This window comes from Lacerta agilis, chromosome 9 (genome assembly GCF_009819535.1).
Source record: "Lacerta agilis isolate rLacAgi1 chromosome 9, rLacAgi1.pri, whole genome shotgun sequence".
Lineage (NCBI taxonomy): Eukaryota > Metazoa > Chordata > Lepidosauria > Squamata > Lacertidae > Lacerta > Lacerta agilis.
The window spans coordinates 58,250,628-58,271,186 of NC_046320.1; the positions used below are offsets into that span (position 1 = coordinate 58,250,628).

General features: G+C 38.7%; 1 protein-coding gene across 2 annotated transcripts in view; it reads right to left on the reverse strand.

The window, feature by feature from the left end:
• CCSER1 (coiled-coil serine rich protein 1) overlaps positions 1 to 20,559 on the reverse strand; it is a 690,560-nt gene that overhangs the window by 262,128 nt on the left and 407,873 nt on the right. The window contains exons 9-10 of one of the 2 annotated variants that reach the window (XM_033160592.1): positions 20,077 to 20,154; positions 13,910 to 14,230 (exon numbers count right to left, since the gene is read on the reverse strand). In XM_033160592.1, the coding sequence (XP_033016483.1) occupies positions 14,150 to 14,230; positions 20,077 to 20,154 (159 nt within the window). In that variant the 3' untranslated portion in view covers positions 13,910 to 14,149. Of the gene's footprint in view, positions 1 to 13,909; positions 14,231 to 20,076; positions 20,155 to 20,559 lie in introns of those variants that run through there. The other variant, XM_033160591.1, reaches the window with a different exon arrangement.

Genomic DNA, 20,559 nt, shown 5'->3' on the forward strand with positions numbered 1-20,559 from the left:
TAAAGAAAGCCAGTGTGCTTACTCCTTAGCCACACAATAAGAATTATCTGGAAACGCATGGGGTCTGCAACAAAACGTTGCAGTATATTGTCATGACCTAACAGTCATTCAGTGTTCCAGCAAGCCAGCCATGTTCTCCTCTACATACTCCATTTCATCTTGTCCCTCTCCAGTTTTCCAACATTCTTCACCAATTAATACTTAGCATTCTGTGACAACCAAGCATGTTCAGTTCTCCTTGGGCTGCTTTTTGTTTTTGAGGGGGAATGCCCCCTTAGAGGGCTTTTAAAAAATGTACTTTTGCAAACCACACAGTTCCCTTGCTGATGCCTCCCTCTTGTTTCTTGTTTTGGCTTCAGTCATGCTGGCATTCACCACCTGAGTTTGCTAATAGAAGGAGTGATGCTATTAAAACTATACAGTAGAGTGGCACACACATCCTAACCTGTGGCTCTCTGGTGATCTTTTGTCTCACACCAGATAACCCCAGTAACTACAGTACTAGTAAAATTTTGTTGTTGTTCAGTCGTTCAGTCGTGTCCGACTCTTCGTGACCCCATGGACCAGAGCACGCCAGGCACGCCTATCCTTCACTGCCTCTCGCAGTTTGGCCAAACTCATGTTAGTAGCTTCGAGAACACTGTCCAACCATCTCATTCTCTGTCGTCCCCTTCTCCTTGTGCCCTCCATCTTTCCCAACATCATGGTCTTTTCTAGGGAGTCTTCTCTTCTCATGAGGTGGCCAAAGTACTGGAGCCTCAACTTCAGGATCTGTCCTTCTAGGGAGCACTCAGGGCTGATTTCTTTAAGAATGGGTAGGTTTGATCTTCTTGCAGTCCATGGGACTCTCAAGAGTCTCCTCCAGCACCATAATTCAAAAGCATCAATTCTTCGGCAATCAGCCTTCTTTATGGTCCAGCTCTCACTTCCGTACATTACTACTGGGAAAACCATAGCTTGAACTATACGGACCTTTGTCGGCAAGGTGATGTCTTTGCTTTTTAAGATGCTGTCTAGGTTTGTCATTGAAGGATGGGAACAGGACGCTGGTTAGGTTTGCATCATACGTTTAGTTGAGTGAAACACCCTTAAGAATCCTGATTACCGACCTATGTCTGGAGTAAGTTATATAACTTTTGGTGGCAAAATAGCCCTATGATTATTATACTCCCAATTTCCATCAACTTCTCTGGATTGAGAAACTTCTTAAACATGGAGTTTAAAACTACACCCACAAATTAAAATTACCCAATGCACTGTTAATCAGATGTAACATTTAGCTTTGTTTAGAATAAACCCAAAATCAATATTGTGCTTGAACTGTGTCATTGCACTGCTGGGATTTTTATAGCAGCAGTAAAACACACACAGACACACAACTGTTTACTAGAATGTAGAAGTCAGGTACAAGCCAGAACTTCATGGAATACTTTTTTTCCCTGCTGCTTCTGCGACTTCAAAGCAGAGAGGCAAAACCAATCAATGTGCAATGTTGGAGTCCATAACTGAACAAGACAACTGTGCCATGGTGGGATATAAACTATATCTTTCTCTTGCAATAACTATTGACTTGCTGGCTTTGAGTGCATTGGAATGACACTCTTTTATTCCGATGGCTAAGGAGATCTGAGAGAGGTCAGCATGCTTGTTCTGGCAACGGATGAGGAATGAACAGAAAGCTAACACAGAGTTTTAGAACTCTTTACTGCTCTGGGTAACTTTCAAGGCCTACCAATTGCAGAAGCTACCGGTAGTTTTGTTTTGTTCTTTCTTTCTTTTTCTTTTTTTACAAAAAAATGTATTGGTTGGATTCTATCATGTAAGAACTTCAATGCACATCTATATAAGATACTTGTCCAAAGCTGTTTCAGATGGCTGTTTGAGATTGGGACTGCCAAACACTGGTGAATTTATAGGAGAGGGGCTGGAGCTTTTCGGTAGAGTCCTTGATTTATATGTGTTCATTCCCTGGTTTCACCCACCTTAGAGCAGCATGGAATAAGAATGTAAGGAGAGCCTTGCTGGATCTAACCAAAGGTCCACCTGCACACCTTAAAGCAGATGGATTAAAGCAGCTACCTTCTTCAATGGAACTGTACAGAACAGCGTCCCCACAGGCCTGCCTCTGCCACTGCAGGGGTTGTGCTGCATTGACTTCTGGCGAGATCTCACAGGATCTCATGGAACTCTCATTAGATCTCACAAGAACTCCACAAGATATTGGCAGTAACCGCCACAGCCGTGTGACCCTAGTAAAAGAGCCTTTGGTGTGGCAGCATTGGGGTGTGTGAGTGTACTTTCCTGTTTTGCCTCAAGCGGTAATACATGGTGTCCCGACTCTTTGTATGGGAAACCCCAAGTAGGACATGAGCACAACATTCCTTACCAACTGGAATTCAGAACTTAGGCAGTACAACTGGGGAAAACTTCCACCAGTCAGAATAGATGCTGGTAGAATGACTTGGTACATATAGCAGCATCATAACAATGCTGACACCAAACCCTACATATATTAAGGAAAATAGAAACATCGTCACTCCACCTCACCCATCCCCCTTCCCACCCACCTCTTTCCCCCCCTTTCTCCCTAATGTCTCAACAACCAAAACTGATTTGTAAAAATGTTACATGGGGGGGGGAAACGAGAGAGACATTGCACACACTTTTGTAAATCAAGAAAATCTTTAATAATAAAAAAAAAACCAAAGGGTTATCAAGTGGGAGGGGGGGAACACTATTAAAAGAAGTGCTGGATTTAGCTCCAGTATAGTAACACATTTCCTTGCGGAAAGAGGGATACTCCTAATATCATATTTTGCCTGGGTTTATATTTAGAGTTTATAGTAACCTTTCTGCAAAATTTGAATCACTTGCCTAGGCTAATTTTCCTGACAGACTGCAGGAGAACTCTAGAAATATTAATACTATTAAAAAAAAAACCAAACCCACCACATTCTGTTTATTCATTTTTATGCAAATAGAGAAGTCTTACATATCATTAATGCAGTGTACCCAGAAAACAAATATCAAATGAATCAAAGCAACCAAAAGATAAATGATTAATTAATAGAAAATAAATAAAATCACTCAGCTAAAAGAAATCAATAGAATTTGCAGCCTATGTATCACATACAAACAGTTACGAAGTCAAAACATCAATGTTCAAAGGTTTTATTCCTCTGAAGAAATGTACACATACATCATAAAAATGATAAAGTGTGAGAAGGTTTTAGCTAGCACCAATATAAGGCTATGCACCTAGCATTAATATTAAGAGCATTTTTCTTTTCTTCAGGGGATTAAACATGTGAAAATAAAAGGAGACGACTAAATAGCCAGAGAGAGTCTTTATTTGGAATCTAATTTCTTTCATCTATGAGGTCACATTTTCTATTACCACCAAGTCCCATGCTTTAGCTCATACCTGTCTGATAGCAGCAGGCAGACATGTCCTTTTCTGTCTATAGAAGGGATACTCCAGGGCTACACTGTCAATAGCAGTCGTTTGGGATTCTTGGACAGTGCATGTTAGCCATATTTAATCTCAACATCTCTGGGTTACAAGATGCTCCCACCATAGCAATGAAGACACGTATCAGTTTTCCCACATTGCACGCAACATTTAATACTGTATTTGCCTCTTCATATCTCTGCATGGGCGTACCCAAGGGGGGGCAGGAGGGGGCAAATAATAATAATAATTAAATGGTTATCGGCAGCCTAAAAGGAAAAAAAGCTCTCCTAAAAAGCTCAACTACCGGTCTTTCTCCCCCTCCCAAAATCTAAATAACAATTGAGCTCTGCCAACCAGCAGCCGGCCACTGCTTGTGTGTGTGTTGCGCCGGCTGATCGTTGCAAAGGAGCTTTGGAAACAGTCCCCTTGCATGGTGAGTTGCGATGGCTGAGGATCCTAGGAAACTGAGTTTTTCAGCCATTTGGGGGCTTTCTGTTTGCGGGGGGGGGGGAGTTTTTCTGTTTTTTGAAGCTGTTTTTGTTTGCTGTTTACATAATCTGGTCAGTAATCTAAAAATGAACTGAACCCCTAAAAAATGGGGCATTCCTCATCCCCCAAAAAGGTCAACAACTTTGAGCTGAACCCCAAAAAACGGGGGTAGATCACTGCTGAAAGTAGATCACAGTCTCTTGGGAGTTGGCCACCCCTGGTATAAGACATGTAACTAGAATAAAAATTTTTTTAAAAAAATCAAGCAAATAATTGTAATAACTACCGTAATAAAGCACTGCTATAATTATATATAATTTTCCTAAAATTTTGGTTTCATTCGCCTTTCCGTGCTGAAATGTCACAACCTGGCTTCTGAAAAGTTCTGATTTTTTAGCCAAAACTGGAACTCCAGGTTTTGTACCATTGCACAATCTCCAAATAGTACCCTAAATCCTCATCCCAAGCCAGGTTTTATGTGAGCTTTTACCTGGGGGTACTCCGATCAAACACAAGTTGGTGCAGCTTTGAACTCATATGAAGCTGCTTTATATTGAGTCAAACTATTGGCCCATTTAGCTTGGGATCTTCCACAAAAGGGACGGGGAACCTGAGGCCTGGGGTTTAACTGCTGTCCTCCAAGTTGACTTTAGAGACTCCTTCCAAGCACACCCCTTGCTGATCCTGCTCCATATCCTCCTCCTGTTTCAATAATTCACGTACCACTTCTGCACTTGCTGTAGAGGGAAGTGAGAAGCAGATAAGGCCTGTCAACCTGGGAAGGGAGCCCATCTAGGAGAAGGGAAACTCTGATCTGCTGCCTTGTGGGATATTTTGGGTGGAAAAGGCTAAGGAGTATTTGTGTAAGTCCTACACAAATCTGTGGTGGAAATGTGGAGAGCCGAAAATAATGGAGAAATGATAAGCAAAACTGAGAGATTCGCCCAACTACAAAACAGTAGGGAGAGAAAATGTTGGATAAATTGAGAAGAAAGAAGAGCCATACTTCACTCTCTCTGCCAACTCCTGTAGTAAATAATTTTACTTCCACACATCAATAACAATTCTATACTGAGATTATATTGCCTCCAGCTTTTGAACTCCAGGCTTTGGTATTTTGGTTCTGCCATTTTGATCAGCTTATTTTGAGCTAAGATTTGCCTGCCATATCACTGAAGGAGCAGCCACCATATTGGAAATTCATGAAAATTTATGGAAGCTCCATACAAAGGGCAGAACAGAATACACTTAGCTCACTGGTGATGAAGCAGTTTCTTCTTCTCTAAAACTGTCATGGTGGTGTATTCTGGCCACATTCACACAAACATGTTCGTTTGACAACCTATGTGTGTAAATAGCTGCCACTAATTAAATACCACTGAGAACCTTCTGAAAATATCTGACATCAGCTTAAACATAATTCTTTCTAAACTTGACAATTCCATTAATTGTTGAGTAAACACGTGTGAATCAGCCTTAAGTCTTTGTTCAATGACTTTACAGATTTGTCCCACAAGTTACAAAGCTGGCACTGCATAATAAAGCTTTAAACTGCCACCTTCCTTTTTCAGATTTTATCTTCTGTATGATGTGGCATTTCCATGCAATGTTTTTGCAGGTATTTGAGTGCAATATATTTTCCTTCCTCCAAAACAATGCATTATTGTCCCCAAATCCCTTTTATAATTAGTTACCTTCATGCTTCATCTTCCTGTTGTATCATTAATGTTAATGTTCTGTTTTGTTCTTAACAACCAGGAACTTCCATTACGCCCAAAATGAATAAATGAATTCTAAAACCGCACTATATTAAAAATGTATATACAGCACACAGTCAGCATTCAGTCCTCATATATATTTCTATTAAGATAACTAGATAGATAGCAGCAGGTCAAGGATAAAAATCAAGATGATCTATCCAGCTTCCATTATTTGCATTATGTATGTCATAGAGTGTATGATGTATGCTAATGGCATAACACCCTTCTAAGCTCTTACAGTTTAAATATGCTTATAATCTAAGGTGCATTGAGAAGCATAAAGTACTGCCTAATTTACAAAAATCCCTATCATATCCCCCATACAAATCCTGTTTTAAGTTCTGGCTCAAACTACTTTGCATCATAAAAGGCAATACATCAGAGAATAAAATATTTTATGAACACTTCCTCAGGTTGGGAAACCAAAGATGACTGCAATATGGTAACTTGTGTTGCTCAATTTCAGTTGAAGTAACACTAGATTTGTCCTCCTGAGCCATATCAGAAGATTGCAGGGTGGAAAGTAAGTAAGTAAACAAATAAATAAATAAATAAGCTAGATTTGACTTCCGTCAAATCAGGTCAAGTAGGAAAAGGCAAACCTCTAACCCATCCTAGAGGATGACATATCCTTCCATCTATATCAGGGATGGACTCCAACTCCCATCAGACTCAGCAAGCATGGACAATTGTCAGTGATGACGACTGTTCCATCTTTCATGCATAGATTCTTCAGCTAGGTCACAACCAAATTTTCAACTGCAAAACTTCTGACCATTTATTATTATGCTTTGTCATGCTCTCCTAAATGGTTGGGCAGAACGTCCGATCTACCCTGGAGCATATTCAGCAAAATGGTCTCTTCACTATCCTCAACTTCACTAACAACAATAATCCAAACATTTTCTAAAACAAACTGCCCTTCTGTTACCTTCCCCACTGTGTACCACCATGCTCCATTCAACAAGTCCACACTATTCATTTAAAATTTATCATGGCTTTGAACTTTCCTGCCTTATCATATACTGCATTTTAGGCCCCTTGGGCTTGTAGTGTATTACAGCAATTGTCTATTCAATGGCAACCTGAGTGCGGACCATGCCATTTCTGTGTTCTTCAAGTAAACCTGATGCAATAGCTCTATAGATTTCCCTTGTGGGTTTCCCATAGGCTAATCAGTGTAAGAATAGTATGCTGGACTAGATGGGCCATTGGTCTGATCCAGCAGGCTCTAATGATGTTGATACGTATTAGAAGTATTATATTCCCTGATCTTGCTTGGGTTTACATAGTTTTTGAGAAGGCCACAGTAATGTATCTCCAGCTATATTATTTTCCTTTTAAATAAACCACAAAAAACATAACTCATTAACTATGAAAATATTTTTTGAATGGCATTATAAATGCCTTTTCTTGTTGTCAGTGCAATGATTTCTTCACATGTGGAGTACAATTTGTGCTCATGGCAATCTTTGCTGTTTTCAAATAAACAGTAAGAATCTATTTTATGGAGCTTTAAATATGCTATGATGCATCATAAACTCTTCACAGCCTTCAAGCCTAGATAGGCAGAGTAGCATTAATTAAAGTCATACATTTTCATTCTGGTGCTTAGATTAGATTTGGAGAAAGATAATATTAACCAACTGCATTATAATTTGGTGGTATCGTTATTTATCCTTACTCTCAGAAACCAAAAGCAGTAATAAAAAAAATAATGCTTCATTCACCCCATGAAGTTCTCAGCAAAGTTAATCTTAGAGATTTAAAAAAAAAAATCAGGAGATGACAGCTCATAAATGAAAAGGTAATAATAGTGAAGACCAAAATAATTTATTTTAGGCTTGTACTACCATAATACATCTCTTCAAAGCCTTCCATTCATCTTGTTATCCCTTTCTGGGGACTCGCCTTTTAGGTATGTTCTCTCTGTAGTTCCAATTTCATTTTTCTTCCATTATTTCTTTAGATTTGCCTCTAACATTCATATAATACAATGTTATTGACTAGATTAGCAGTGTCCTCAGATTTCAGATTAAGAGAAATACTTTAAAATCAAAAATAAAATTTGAACAGCAAACTATCTTTACAGATCCAGAATGTATATTTTTAAACTGCTCTTCCCAAAATTATAACCTGGTTTAAGAGTTTGAATCAAACTGCAGGGTTTATAAAGTGGAGTTCATTCCAAGCTCATTTATTTAATTTAAAAGATCCAGCTATTTATGGGACTGTTTACCAGATAAAATAAGAATAAAACCACAAAAATCATTAATACGTTACAAGGTCTGGGAAAGTAATAATAATAATAAAATTGTCATCACCAACCAATGTTGGTACCAGATGAGCTTTTCTGGGGAGGAAATTCCATAAAGGAGGAGACTTTTAAGATTATTGCAATGGCAGGTTGGTATGGGAGCAGACGTTCCTTCAGTACTTTGGTCCTAAGGTATGTAGGGTTTTAAAGGGAAACAAAATCACTTTGAATTTTGTCTTTCCCAAACTTAATAATCTGTAAAAAAAAAAAAGAGACATCTGTCTAAAGCTCTTGCTGAGATTCCAATTCTCTTCTAAGGCCATTCACTTTAAACAGAAATTCTGGAACCTGTAGTTATTTAGCCTTCCTTGGAACTGTCTGGAATATTAGAGTTAAACAAAAGCTAACAAAAAAAATGCACTGAACTTCTCTCAAGAGACATAGAACCCTGCTGGATAAGCCAAAAGCCCATCAAGTCCATAATACTGCTCTCACTGCAGACAGCAGGAGCTGAGTGCATCTGTGCCATCAAATCAAGTTCCAGGTTTGTTCAGAACACTTCACCAAAAAAACAGGAAATAAAAAGAGGATAGAAGAGGACATGGAATTGAAGAAGAAGAAGAAGAAGAAGAAGAAGAAGAAGAAGAAGAAGAAGAAGAAGAAGAAAATTTATATGTATAGATGCAAACTTAGAAATAATTTAAATCAAAATACAATGCCTCTGTATTGTTACCAGATGAGTGCACACTCGATTCTGACCAAACTAAGCCCCCTAGAGCAAAATATGCACCAAGAGGCTAAGTTTAGTCAGGATTGAGTATACACTTCCAGAGTTAATGCTGAATTTACTTCTGGCAAATGAGGCACCATAGCCACCAGAGGGCTGTTAAAATTTGTGTCCTGGGCTTTTTAGGCTTGTCTACCCATGTACTATGGGACACAGGTGGCACTGTGGACTAAACCACTGAGCCTAGGGCTTGCCGATCAGAAGGTCAGCGGTTCGAAATCCCCACGATGGGGTGAGCTCCCGTTGCTCGGTCCCTGCTCCTGTCAACCTAGCACGTCAAAGTGCAAGTGGATAAATAGGTATCACCTCCCCCAAAATGCTGAAGGGTACTTCGTTAAAGGAGTCCGGGGGGCGTGGCACTGTCCAGAACCGTGGAAGGCGAGGGCCTAAGGCACGCCCCATACCGGTGATCACAGGGTGAATCCCTAGCTGATGTGCAGCAGCAGGGGTTCTCCCATCAGTGGTTATCCCTTCCCGGACTGCCAGCACGACGTACTGGAGTCGAATATGCCTAAAGCCAATACCGCTCAACATCCGTAACCAATAAAGTTGTGGCCTTTTATTCGCCCATTTTAACTTTACTTATCGTGTCTATGTATTCATTTTCCACGGGAGGGGTCGGGTCATTGACATGCAATAGGGTACAAAACGTAAAACAAGTGTACAAAAAGAAAAGAGCTATGAAACAATAAAACACATCATTGAAACAAACAGAAACAGTTCAATGCATTTCTTATTCTGTAAGTGAACCCAACTCCCAGACCTTACTTCATCCCTCAGACTTTTTCTGAAGTTTAGGGTCTGATGTGTATGTGCATATGGGACAAATTGTCAACCTTCAGAGAAGGAAAAAGTATAGAGTAATTTTCTGCTTCCGCTTATGTCTTCAGAAATGCCTGCATCCATAAATCTTAAAGCATACTTCTCACCTTCACCTCTACAGCCTTTCCGGCCACCAAACGAAATGTATTCTGATGTAATCCAAGTCACCCAGAGGATCTCTTAAACATATCATTTTATGAAGACAAATTGTTCCCAACACTGGCTCTCACCTTAAAAGGGCTAGATCTCCCCCCTTCACTTTTGTCCCACTTTTGTTTGGGGTGTCCTGGAGATAACCACATATGTACATTTAAAGGACATTGACTAGGACCTTGCCCCAGTCAAATCCTAATACATCATATTAATTTAACAGTCCCAAACTGAAAGGAATATGTCATCAGTGCATGGTCGTTTAAAAGTTTGCTATACAGCCCTTTGCTTCAAAACAAAGCACAACCTCCATTTAAACACTCAAATAGAACAGAGAGGGGAAAGTTAATCAATGCTTAATTTTATCAGTTCTGATTTCCAAGCTTAATTCACAGTTGGTTTTGCTCTTTTAAGCTCTAATGATCTGGGATCATATCTAGGTTATGTTAGGACATCTTGTTCCTGTATGAGGGTCGGCTTGGGGTCTTCTCCCTGCCTGTTATGCGGCTGGTGGCCTTGAATCACCAGAGAAATGGAATTGTGGAGTAGGAAGTTATTCCAAAAGTCATCTCCTCCAACCACCTGCAATGCATGTATCACACAAAGAATCACTGACAGGTGATAATTCAACTTCTGTTTAAAAACCTCCAATGAAGGAGAGTCCGCGACCTTCTGAAACACAGGTCCTTTAAGGAGGTGATGCTTAGGTGATGGGATTTGGAGCTGAAGACAATCTTTTGGTTTCGTTGCAATGCAGTGAATGAACCCTTGATTTCTATTGTTGCTGGTGACTTAGGTTTACCATTTTCCTTGAAGCCTCTGGCCAATATGTTAAAATAATATGTTTTAAAGAATTAATAAAGGAATAAAATACTTAAGTAAGTGTAAGTATTAGCCCAGTGATTTCTTACTATTTGTGGCTTTTCAGCCATGAACTGAAGAGACCTGCACTTTTAAGCGGCCAAGAAACCCACACAGACACCTTCCCTGCTTTCTTTTGTTATTTTTTGTCTTATTCCTTTCTCTTTCTGCTTCTTCTCTCTGTTTTAATTAACACTTAAAACATTATTTCAAAAGTGCTCCATAGAATCATTACAAACAATAAAGGAGAAAAAAGGAGTTCTTTTGTTCTAAGGAATTTTATATCCCAAGGCCCTTTTCTACATTTTTGTACTTCTGAGTTTGCAAAAAAATGTATTTTTATATTAAAAAAATTATTAAGGTGTCTTGTTATGTCAGTATTTCTCAAATGCACCATTATGTGAGAATATCACTGAAGCTGGAATATCACTAGCATCCATCAAGGTATTTAGACCATAAAATAGACTATCTCCTGAATTTAATGAAAAAATGGAATGGAAAAATCTGAGTTATACCTTATGCATTTGTGTGAATCTGAAAAGGTTTAATGTGCATAAGTATGGAATTAAATATATCAGAATTGTTATGGGATTTCTGGTTAGTGTAGGAAATATACAATGTAAGCTTATTATCGCAGTAAAGCTGCAATATTATATCCAGCTTTGCATTGTAATGACATTCACAATGTTAATATCTTTAGAGTAGTGTAGTTCAAAAAAACAGTATTTCAGTACTTGAAAATGATGTACTTACTTGAAAACAGCCTGTATTGGTAACCTTATTTTTGGAGCAGATGCATCAAAATTTACACGGGTACTGTCCATATGAAACAATGATGGCTATTATAGTCTATTCATCCTCCCTATTCACACATTATTTATGTCACATGTGTGGCTATCACACGGAGCAGTAAGAGGAATCAGCTGTCCTTGCTCCTCTGAACAGTGCAGCCCCTAGTGGCTCCAGCTACATATGTATGTGTTCAGCATGAATGTTTGCAGAGCGGTGTGAGTAGGTGAACACATGTAGTTACTCCAAATAATCAGCACCTGTGTGATCAGCTACTGTTGCAGAGGGCCCCTCTGCCCACTACTGTTTGCAAGGGTCAGCTGCTCACATATTGCATGCATCTCTGACGTGGAGCAACGCATGAACTGCACCATAGTCTATCATTTCAGTCTCCTCGCCCCCATTGTATTACATCTGTGCAATATCTGGATGCACGCTTTTCTTCTCAATGGGTGCACTAGTAAAAGCAGAAGTCAAGGACTTTTTTCACTTATACTAGCAAACTGCTTTCCTTTCTCAAATCAGTAAAATGACTCTTCTTCCAGATTCTTTTCTGCCTGCATCTAGTAGAGGCCTGCAAACGATGGCAGTGATGACAATGATACAGTCAACCATAATGAAGGAGAATGAAGTGGTGCTACAAGGCCCTTTCCACTGAGTAAAAATAAATGCATATTTGGAGCTAGGAGAGCACTCCCAGGAGGGTATGTGTGGAAATAACATGTGCTGGCAAAAGCAACGCCATTCTGAGCCCTGCCAGTCTCTTGCCAGCCAGAGCGGGGGGGGGGGGGGTTCTGACTTGTGGGGGAGTGGTTGGAGAGGACACACAAAAATATGCAATCTGATGTATTCCTCATGTCTCAGGGGCACTTAAGGAGAACAGGAGGGCTTTTGGTTTAACAGATCCAAAGCCTCCCCCCCATGCACCCCCAACAGGTCTCCTTTCTCCTCCTGTCAGAGCACCAAAAGCAAAGGAGCGACCACTGTGGATGTTTCCTTGGCTGCAGTGGGAAGACTTCTTTGGCTAGACAGCGTATTCTTCCTCTCTGCCTGAGGAGTGGGAGTTCTGCAAAATTCTACGACCCTCCCAGGGACCACAAGAGCGCAACCTAAGATACTTTCTAGGCAAATAATTCATCAAACTATAAAACCTTTCCTGGAATGTAACACTGCAGACTGCTGGTGTGGGATTGTACAAAATGAATTCTCCTCCATAAAGCCATTCTTCTAGATCAGGAATAGTCAACAAGGTGCTCTTGCAGTATAATTCCCTTCTTTCCTGATCCTGACCTCAGCCAACAGAGTATTCCTGATGTTCTTACCTGTAGTGTGATGTGATGCAGTCATGTCATGTTTTATATCACGTCTAGCCATACTTCCGAGAAATCTGCATTGCCTTGGATTCTACTCATGCAATCGTATGCATGTCTGCTCGAAAGCAAGCCCCACTGAGTTCATTGAGACCCTGCCTTTGCTCATTTTAGTAGAGTTGAGGGTGTATTTCCAGCTATGATAACAGATGCAATCAGAAGCAGATACCAGAAAAGAAGTTAAAGGAAGAAAATGAGAACAGAGGAGGAGAATAAATTCAGCCAAGAGATGTTTCCTTCGATCTCCTTGAAACAGTATTTGTTACTAATTGGATTATAAGACATGTTAGCATTAAAACTCACCATGTTCTTATAAGTGTTCTGTACTATATAATGTTCTATTCAATATATAGTACAAGTATGGAAAATCTGTGGCCCTCTAAATGTTCTTCAATTGCAACTCCTATCAATCGACCTCAGCCAGCATCCCCAATGATCAGGGATGATGGGAGTTGTACCACATAAGGAGGGGCCACAGCTACCTTATTCCTGATATAGTAGTACAAGAGAAAGAGGTAAAAGATCTGTAAACTGGGTTAGGTTTGGCTATGCAAAGAAGGAGAAATTGAAATTTTTTGAGAGAGAGTTTAAAATGGTGTTCCATATACAAGTAAATTATTTACAAAATAGTAGGCTCAAGATGAGAATCGACAGCTAGCAGAGCAACACATGAGCTAGATGTAAGAATAAGAAGACAGAAGAAAAGACTGGTTGCTGTTTTGTTGCACCTATGCTAAACTGTAAATATAAAACTAGATGATGTGATATCTCCTGGTTAATATTGCCTGGTTATAGTAAATTCTGGGGAGGGAGCTTCTCAACAGAGAAGTATTGGTCCATGTAAACCAAACCACCCTAATTTGTTAGTCCCGAACGTATCCATTGGGATTACACTTCTCCAAATTTTGTGACTGTCTCAGTAAAAAAAAAAAAAAAAAGTGCACAAAATGTGAATTTTACAGGAAACGTGCACAAAAACCTAACTGGCTTTTTATATTTTGTAAACTGCTTAGTAGCTTATTTTGCCATGAGAAGTCACAATAGACTCAGTGTGGCCCAAAACGGTTTCCTGCCTAAAACAGGAACATTGGCCTTGAATGTTGCTCTTGGTAACCACCAAGGTTTACTACCACTGACCCCAAAGGACAATACAACTGTACACAAGTTATGGAAGATAAAATTGTACTTTATTTTGATTTTTCAAACACCTGTAATAATTAATTGGTAATAACTTAATCAAATATTTGTTAATGCAAATGAGAATAGTGAAGAATACTTGTTTTTTTTTTTATAATGAGCAAGGCATTTTGTCCCAGCAAACCCCCAAAGGCAAAGGCAGATTCTTCTTTATACAGGCAACAAAGTGAAACTAATTGTCTATGTGGTATGTGTGTCCAAGGATATGTTATTTTAATTAAATAATGTTGGTACCAATGAGATGCTGATTGGTTTGTAAACTGAACGTTCAGAACATGAAGAATTCCACAGGGCCTTTAAAAAAGAAGAAAAAAATATGATAAATGACGTCTCAAAGATTAAGTTGCATGCATCACTGGTAGAAGAGACATAAAACAATATTTGTGTTACAGATGCCTTGTGCCCTAAAAAGTTGTATTAAAATATTTAAGCCAAAGCATAATAATGATTAAAACAAATATAACCATGCTTACTATTATAATCAGTGAAATACTCCAATACATATCTTTTAACTAAAACATTGCACATTTAGAGAAAGAATCTCAATAAAGAAGGATCCCACATCTATACGAAGAATCAGATTAGGGGGAAATTGAGTACCAAAGACAAACAAGATGAACTGAGGAGAATTAACAAAATTCTATTAGCTTTGTGTTGCTCTGAATCCAATTACCTGACTAATGCAAAGGAGATCTGGCTGTGTACTCAACATATGCTGCACACGTTTTAGACTTTTCTAGTATGTTTGTCTAGAGAGTTTGTGGATAAGGAGCTGTGATAAATATCAGGAAGTCTCTGATCTGAATTTAGCTTATATGTGACCCTTTAACTAGAGCAGGGAACCTGCAACCCTCCAGATACAATTCCCATTATCACTGACCATAGTGGCTGTGTCTGATGGGAGCTGGAGTCCAACAGCATGTGGACAGAAGCATCGCTGCAGAAACTGATCTTTTGGGCTTTACCCCGTCACATTTCTTCAGTATGTAAATAAGAAGACTGACCTACCTTACAGGATTGTTGTAAGGATGTCAAAAACAAAATGTTTTGACATTGATTTAAGATATGGTTATTGTTGTTATATTGTGCAGTTAAGATTTTATTGGTTTTCCAATAATACAGATAAGACATCACTGGGTTTTTTCCCATTAAAGATAACTCATGTTTTCACTGAAAGCCACATCTTGTACCTTAACTACATTTTTAAACTATTCTTAAAAAAATAATAAAACCACTGTTAACTATTAGCATTAGACACTGAGTAGAAGCACTGTGAGATTCTGATAAATAATCCATTTGGAATGACTGCATTTCGCCCAAATGCAGCTCTGCTTCAAAAGTCAATGGAGAGAGCTGCCTCTGTGAAGCAATAACTTTAAAATACCTTTAAGTGTTTGGGAAAAAAATATTTTGTAATATGGTAAATGCAAAAACAAAAACAAAAACCAGGAAGAATTAAAAATGTGCACATGCTCCCATGCTCACCTGCAACCACATATTATACATAAGATCCAGAAGTAATGCAGATGAATACATGGACATGCAATTATGAACCCAATCAGTAAGTGCAAATTGTTCATGCATTGCTAATACGTTTTGAGATATGGACCATATTTTAGATGTTGCAAATACTATCATAATAAATGTGGAAGACACAGAAGGAGAAAGCACCCACAACAGCAGAAGAGATGAACAATGGCAGGAACAGATGTTATCCTATGTAAACATAATGGTATTTTTGGCAACAAACTGCAGAGCCAGAATTTCTGTCAGGTGGCAAGGACAAGACACTCCATTCCTTTCCAGGAAGCCACAAGGGAGTGTTGTGCATCAGTGCATTTAGCCCTAAATGCTGTCAACAAAGAGTTTACCATGAATGTGCTGTAGCAATATCCCTAAGTGGAACACAGAACTGCCCAGTGCATCATGTAAAATAGTTCACTAGCTTAAAGTGATTTATGTTTCAATGTCCAAAGCAATATCTATCATATAAATATACTTATTTTGCCAACTATGTCTGCTAGCTAAAAAACTAAAGCAAACAAACAAACAAACAAACAAACAAACAAGAGGGTTGTAGAAAATGGGTGAAAATGGGTGCGGAGGAGGGTAAATACAAAAGGTGGAATATATTGAGCAGTCTTCACAATATTTTTAATGATCCCCCCCCCAATAGTTGTTTCTATTTTAGTTGTAAGTTGCCTTGAGTCCTTGTCTGGGGAAAAATCAGTGGCTGTAACCATGCAATAAACCATTTGAGAAGAGATCATAAAGTAGTTTCCATCACACCATGAAGAGCAGTTATTTTCAAATAGTGAGTAAGATCCATTCAGGCTTTCCAAATGCAGGTGTCTTCCACTTTTGGAATGGCTGCTTTACACCTCATTGAAATGTCGCAATTGAAACCAACAATGTACTTTGTCTTGCCCAAGCATAGCCATGAGAGCTGCTCATGAGCCTACCTATTCTAGCACTTGACTGTTGTCCAAGCTTTCACAGTTAGTAGCAAGCTGGTTTCCTTCTTGCCTTTGGATCTACCCCACTGCAACAACATGGTGATGATTCTAGCTGCCATGTCAAACGAGTGACCCCTCCCCATACCACTATGTGCAGCTTATAATGTTTTGACTGGGTGCAACTCCCATCTTGGCACATGATGGTCATGCTTTAAAATCTGCTTCTTAGTACCCACATCTTAGCATTGTTTTGTAAATTGCCCCATACAGCCACTCAAGAATGCATCACGGAAGTGGGTGAGATTGTGATTGTGTCTCTGCAACAGTTCATCTAAAGTTCTGAGCAGAGCCAATATACAGGCTGGCTGCATGCAGGCTCTGCCTTCACAACTGAGAAAGGGCAAGATCCTCTATTAAGCAGACAAAGCCTATATGTATACAAACCTTTGGACAAATGCAGGATGGTTGGAAGCAGGGTGGTGGTGAGACAAATTGAGTGTGTTCCCTGGACAATGCTGCAGAATCTTCTACAACATTGGGCCGGGGGGGTGTGTGCTTGAGTGTTCTCCAACAGAAGAGCCAATAGTAGGAAGTTGCAAAAGCACTATGTTTGATTAAGGAAAATCATACCCGACCATGGAAATAGCATCTGTGTCTGCTTAATAGTAACATATGGCTTGGTACTGAGGCACCTATCAGTTCATGTAATCTCATCACCACTGAAAACTGCATTACAAACGGTACATGCATCTTTGTTCTTTGTTTAGATTATGCAAGTGAAATTTAAGAAATTATTTCTTGATATCTTAATCAAAGAAGATCTTGAAGAACAGAAGAAGATGAAGAAGGTTAAACTGACATTGATTTATTAAGATATGCTCATCGCTTACCCATTAGCAAATTTCTCTCCCTCCCTATTTTTCACACGCACGCACAAACGTTTTGCAAACAAATAGGTTTTGCTTGGATATTGTCTTAAAGTACACTTAGAAATGGGTTGTTGTTGTTATTTTTCAGTATGTTGTTTTACCTCCTTTTCTGGCCAAGGTCTCTTGACAACCTTGCAACCTTTGAACACATGAGATCTACCTATTTTAATTAATTCTCCTCTTTATCAGTATGCTATGCGCAGGACAAATATCTAAATCCTGGGGCACAAATGAGCTTAGCAAATACAGAGGTGACCAAAATTGCAGTTCAAGGAAATCTGTTGAGAAGACATCACAGTTCTCTCCATAATTCCAAAGTGAAGTCTTAACAAAAGGTAAACAAGTGATAGACAAAACCAATTTTATGAAGCCACTTTACAAATGTTTTCAGAGCATTCTGGAAAAATCGGAACTGCACTGCACTGCATTCCATATTAGTCAAATACTCAAGGAACCATAATTTAACTGAACATCGATTTACAATGCAGGAAGAAATGCTGTGTTCCAAATTATAGTAACATAATTCATTACTTAGGGTGGTACTCAAATAAGTTTTACTCAAAGTAGACCTATTGAAATTAATGGACATAATTTAGTCATGTTTGTTAATTTCAATGTGTCTAAGTAAAACTTAGTTGAATATCATCCTTTAAGTTCCCCTGTTAAAATTAAAGCCCTGAATTGGTGGGGTGTATTGGAGACCAAAAAACCTAAATCTTAGCTGCATGACAACTGTTCTATGAATTGTTATCAACGCTTACTTCCCTTGCTTATGCTAGCAAATGCGCTATTTTATTTCTCCCCATTATCTGTTCACTGTCTTTTCTCCAAGGTGTCTTTATAATATAAACTGGCTAAGCTTGGTGACATCACGGCGCAGATATTTGTTAACTTGTGTGAGTAAAACATATGGCAATCCAGTTGCAGCTCCTCACTGTGAAACCCTAGGGAAATGGCACTGGAAAATTTTGAAACTTGGCTGGTACAAAAATCGATGAAAACATTGCTAGCCACGAATCAAAGTAAAACCCTCAAAATAATGTTCATTTGTGACTTTGAAACTTTTAGGTAAACTCAATTAACCTGGAAAGTTGTCTCTTTTATGCAGGTAAAAAAAAACACCCCCCAAAATGACCTTTAAACTATTTTTTTCTCATAGGAAGGCTTGTCACAAATAGCAAGCTTGACACCCAGAAATTATTAAATGAGTACTGAAAATTGCACAAATTAGTTCTACTATTGAAACTTGTGTATCCTTTGGGTGAAACAGGCAAGGTCATGAAGAACAATGGGCTTTCTTCTCTGTGGTGAAGAACTCTCTGTTCCTACCAGCCATTGTTGCTGACCCAAAGGATGATTTCAATGGGAGTTCACCACGAATAACTTTCTTAGAATATGTGCCCTTATGAGAGGTTTCCCTTGGTGAATCATTATACTGTTTCTAATAACTGCTTTATTCTTGCTTTTGGAAATTTTAATTTAGTCTCCTTGATGCCTTCGGGTAGATCAACAGACAGGATATAGATGTAATAAACACACAAATGATATGATAAATAAATATGAATAAGAATCAGTTTCAGTGTCCTGATGTTTTGGCCTACGGTCCTGACAGGTAACAGTACCACCACAGAATGCAGAGATGGAAATGCAAGTTCTACAGATCTCTCATTTGGCCATTTCACCCAAGAACACTAGGTTTCTGGCTTGTTAGAAGGCAGCCCCAAATCAGAATCCCACTCCAAATGGAAAGTGGGCAAGCCAGGGAGCTAGTCCACAGAGCCATCCATTCACATATGGTCACAACAAGGATTCCCACTTCTTTGAAAGACAACAAAACAAAAAACCCGACTTCCTTTAAGGTTAATGTCCAGCACACCTACCAGAATACGGCTATCCTATTCATTAATTCTGCTTTGAGAAACAGAAATTCGATAAAAGTAAGATGCGCACAACAACTTCAGTACCGATAGAACTGACCAAAAGCACATATGAGCCTACATCAAAAATTGGAAACTGCTTTAGAGGATGCTGTTTGAAAAAGGTAACAGTACCATGTTCATTCCGGTAGATAATAATTGTTCTTCTGTCTTTCAAACCTTGATTACCAATATACTTTTCAAGGGAGGTTGTATTGGGAATGATATCACATACAAACCAGCTCTACTAATCATTCCAATACATTGGAGTACTTTCTTGATAGTCACAGTTCATAATCTCACCAGGATAAAAATTCTAATTTTCAATTAAATTACTAGCAACATCCCCTGCTGATACCCAGTGATTAAAATATTAATGCAAACTTCTCTGCAAACTTCTTCAGCTTTCATTTGTAATACAATTTTTAAAAAGAAAAGAAAAGACTGGCTTAGTCTTTGGTGATTATGTGCATAATACGTTCATTAAGTTGTTAATAAGTAGGTAAATGCTTTTTAAAATATTTGAAAATAGGGAAAGACTTCAAATTCCACTAATACATATTCTCCATGAACATTCCTGCACAAATTCTAGAGAGTATAAGGGAATTGTTGGTAAAACAAGCAATTAATAGGACATTGGTATGCTGGCAGGTAGCTGTAATTATCTTCTTTTTTTCTGTTGCAGAAGGCATTTGAGAATCATTTAAGAGCGAAAGATGAATGGTGTTGCACTTTTACATCAATACGCAGACACAGCAGTAGCAAAGGAAAATAGGCTGGTAGAGATTTAAATATCAATACAGAAGATAAAAGAAAAACTGTTTAAAACAGCTACTTACATCGTGGCCTACAAGTTCGGTCTGTGTGGATTTATCTACTTGAGAGGCAAGAGTCCTCTGTAAATATTGGGCTTTTTCCTGTGAAACAAAACAAGACAAGACAAGACAAAACACTCCAGGTTAGTCATATTTTTCCTCCTTGGTTCTTCAGCTACCAACACCCAAAAACAAGAGGTCCAAATATCAAACAGTAACAGTTGCTGGGAAACAGGAGTTATTATAGAACTATTCTCAAGGTAAAATTTGTTCCCCTGATGCTATTGTGCTGGTCCGTTTATTAGTCAGCTGCTGAGATCATATATTAGATGCAGTGTTAAAGGGAGACCACCATTGGCATGCAAAGGACTATTTCACAGTAAACTGATTTAAGACTTTAAAACATTTTTAAAAAACAAAAATAAAAATCTGCAATCTTACTCTCTGGAGAAGTTACAAGAATTTTACACACTAAACCATCTGTTACATAATGCGAAGATGTATGGA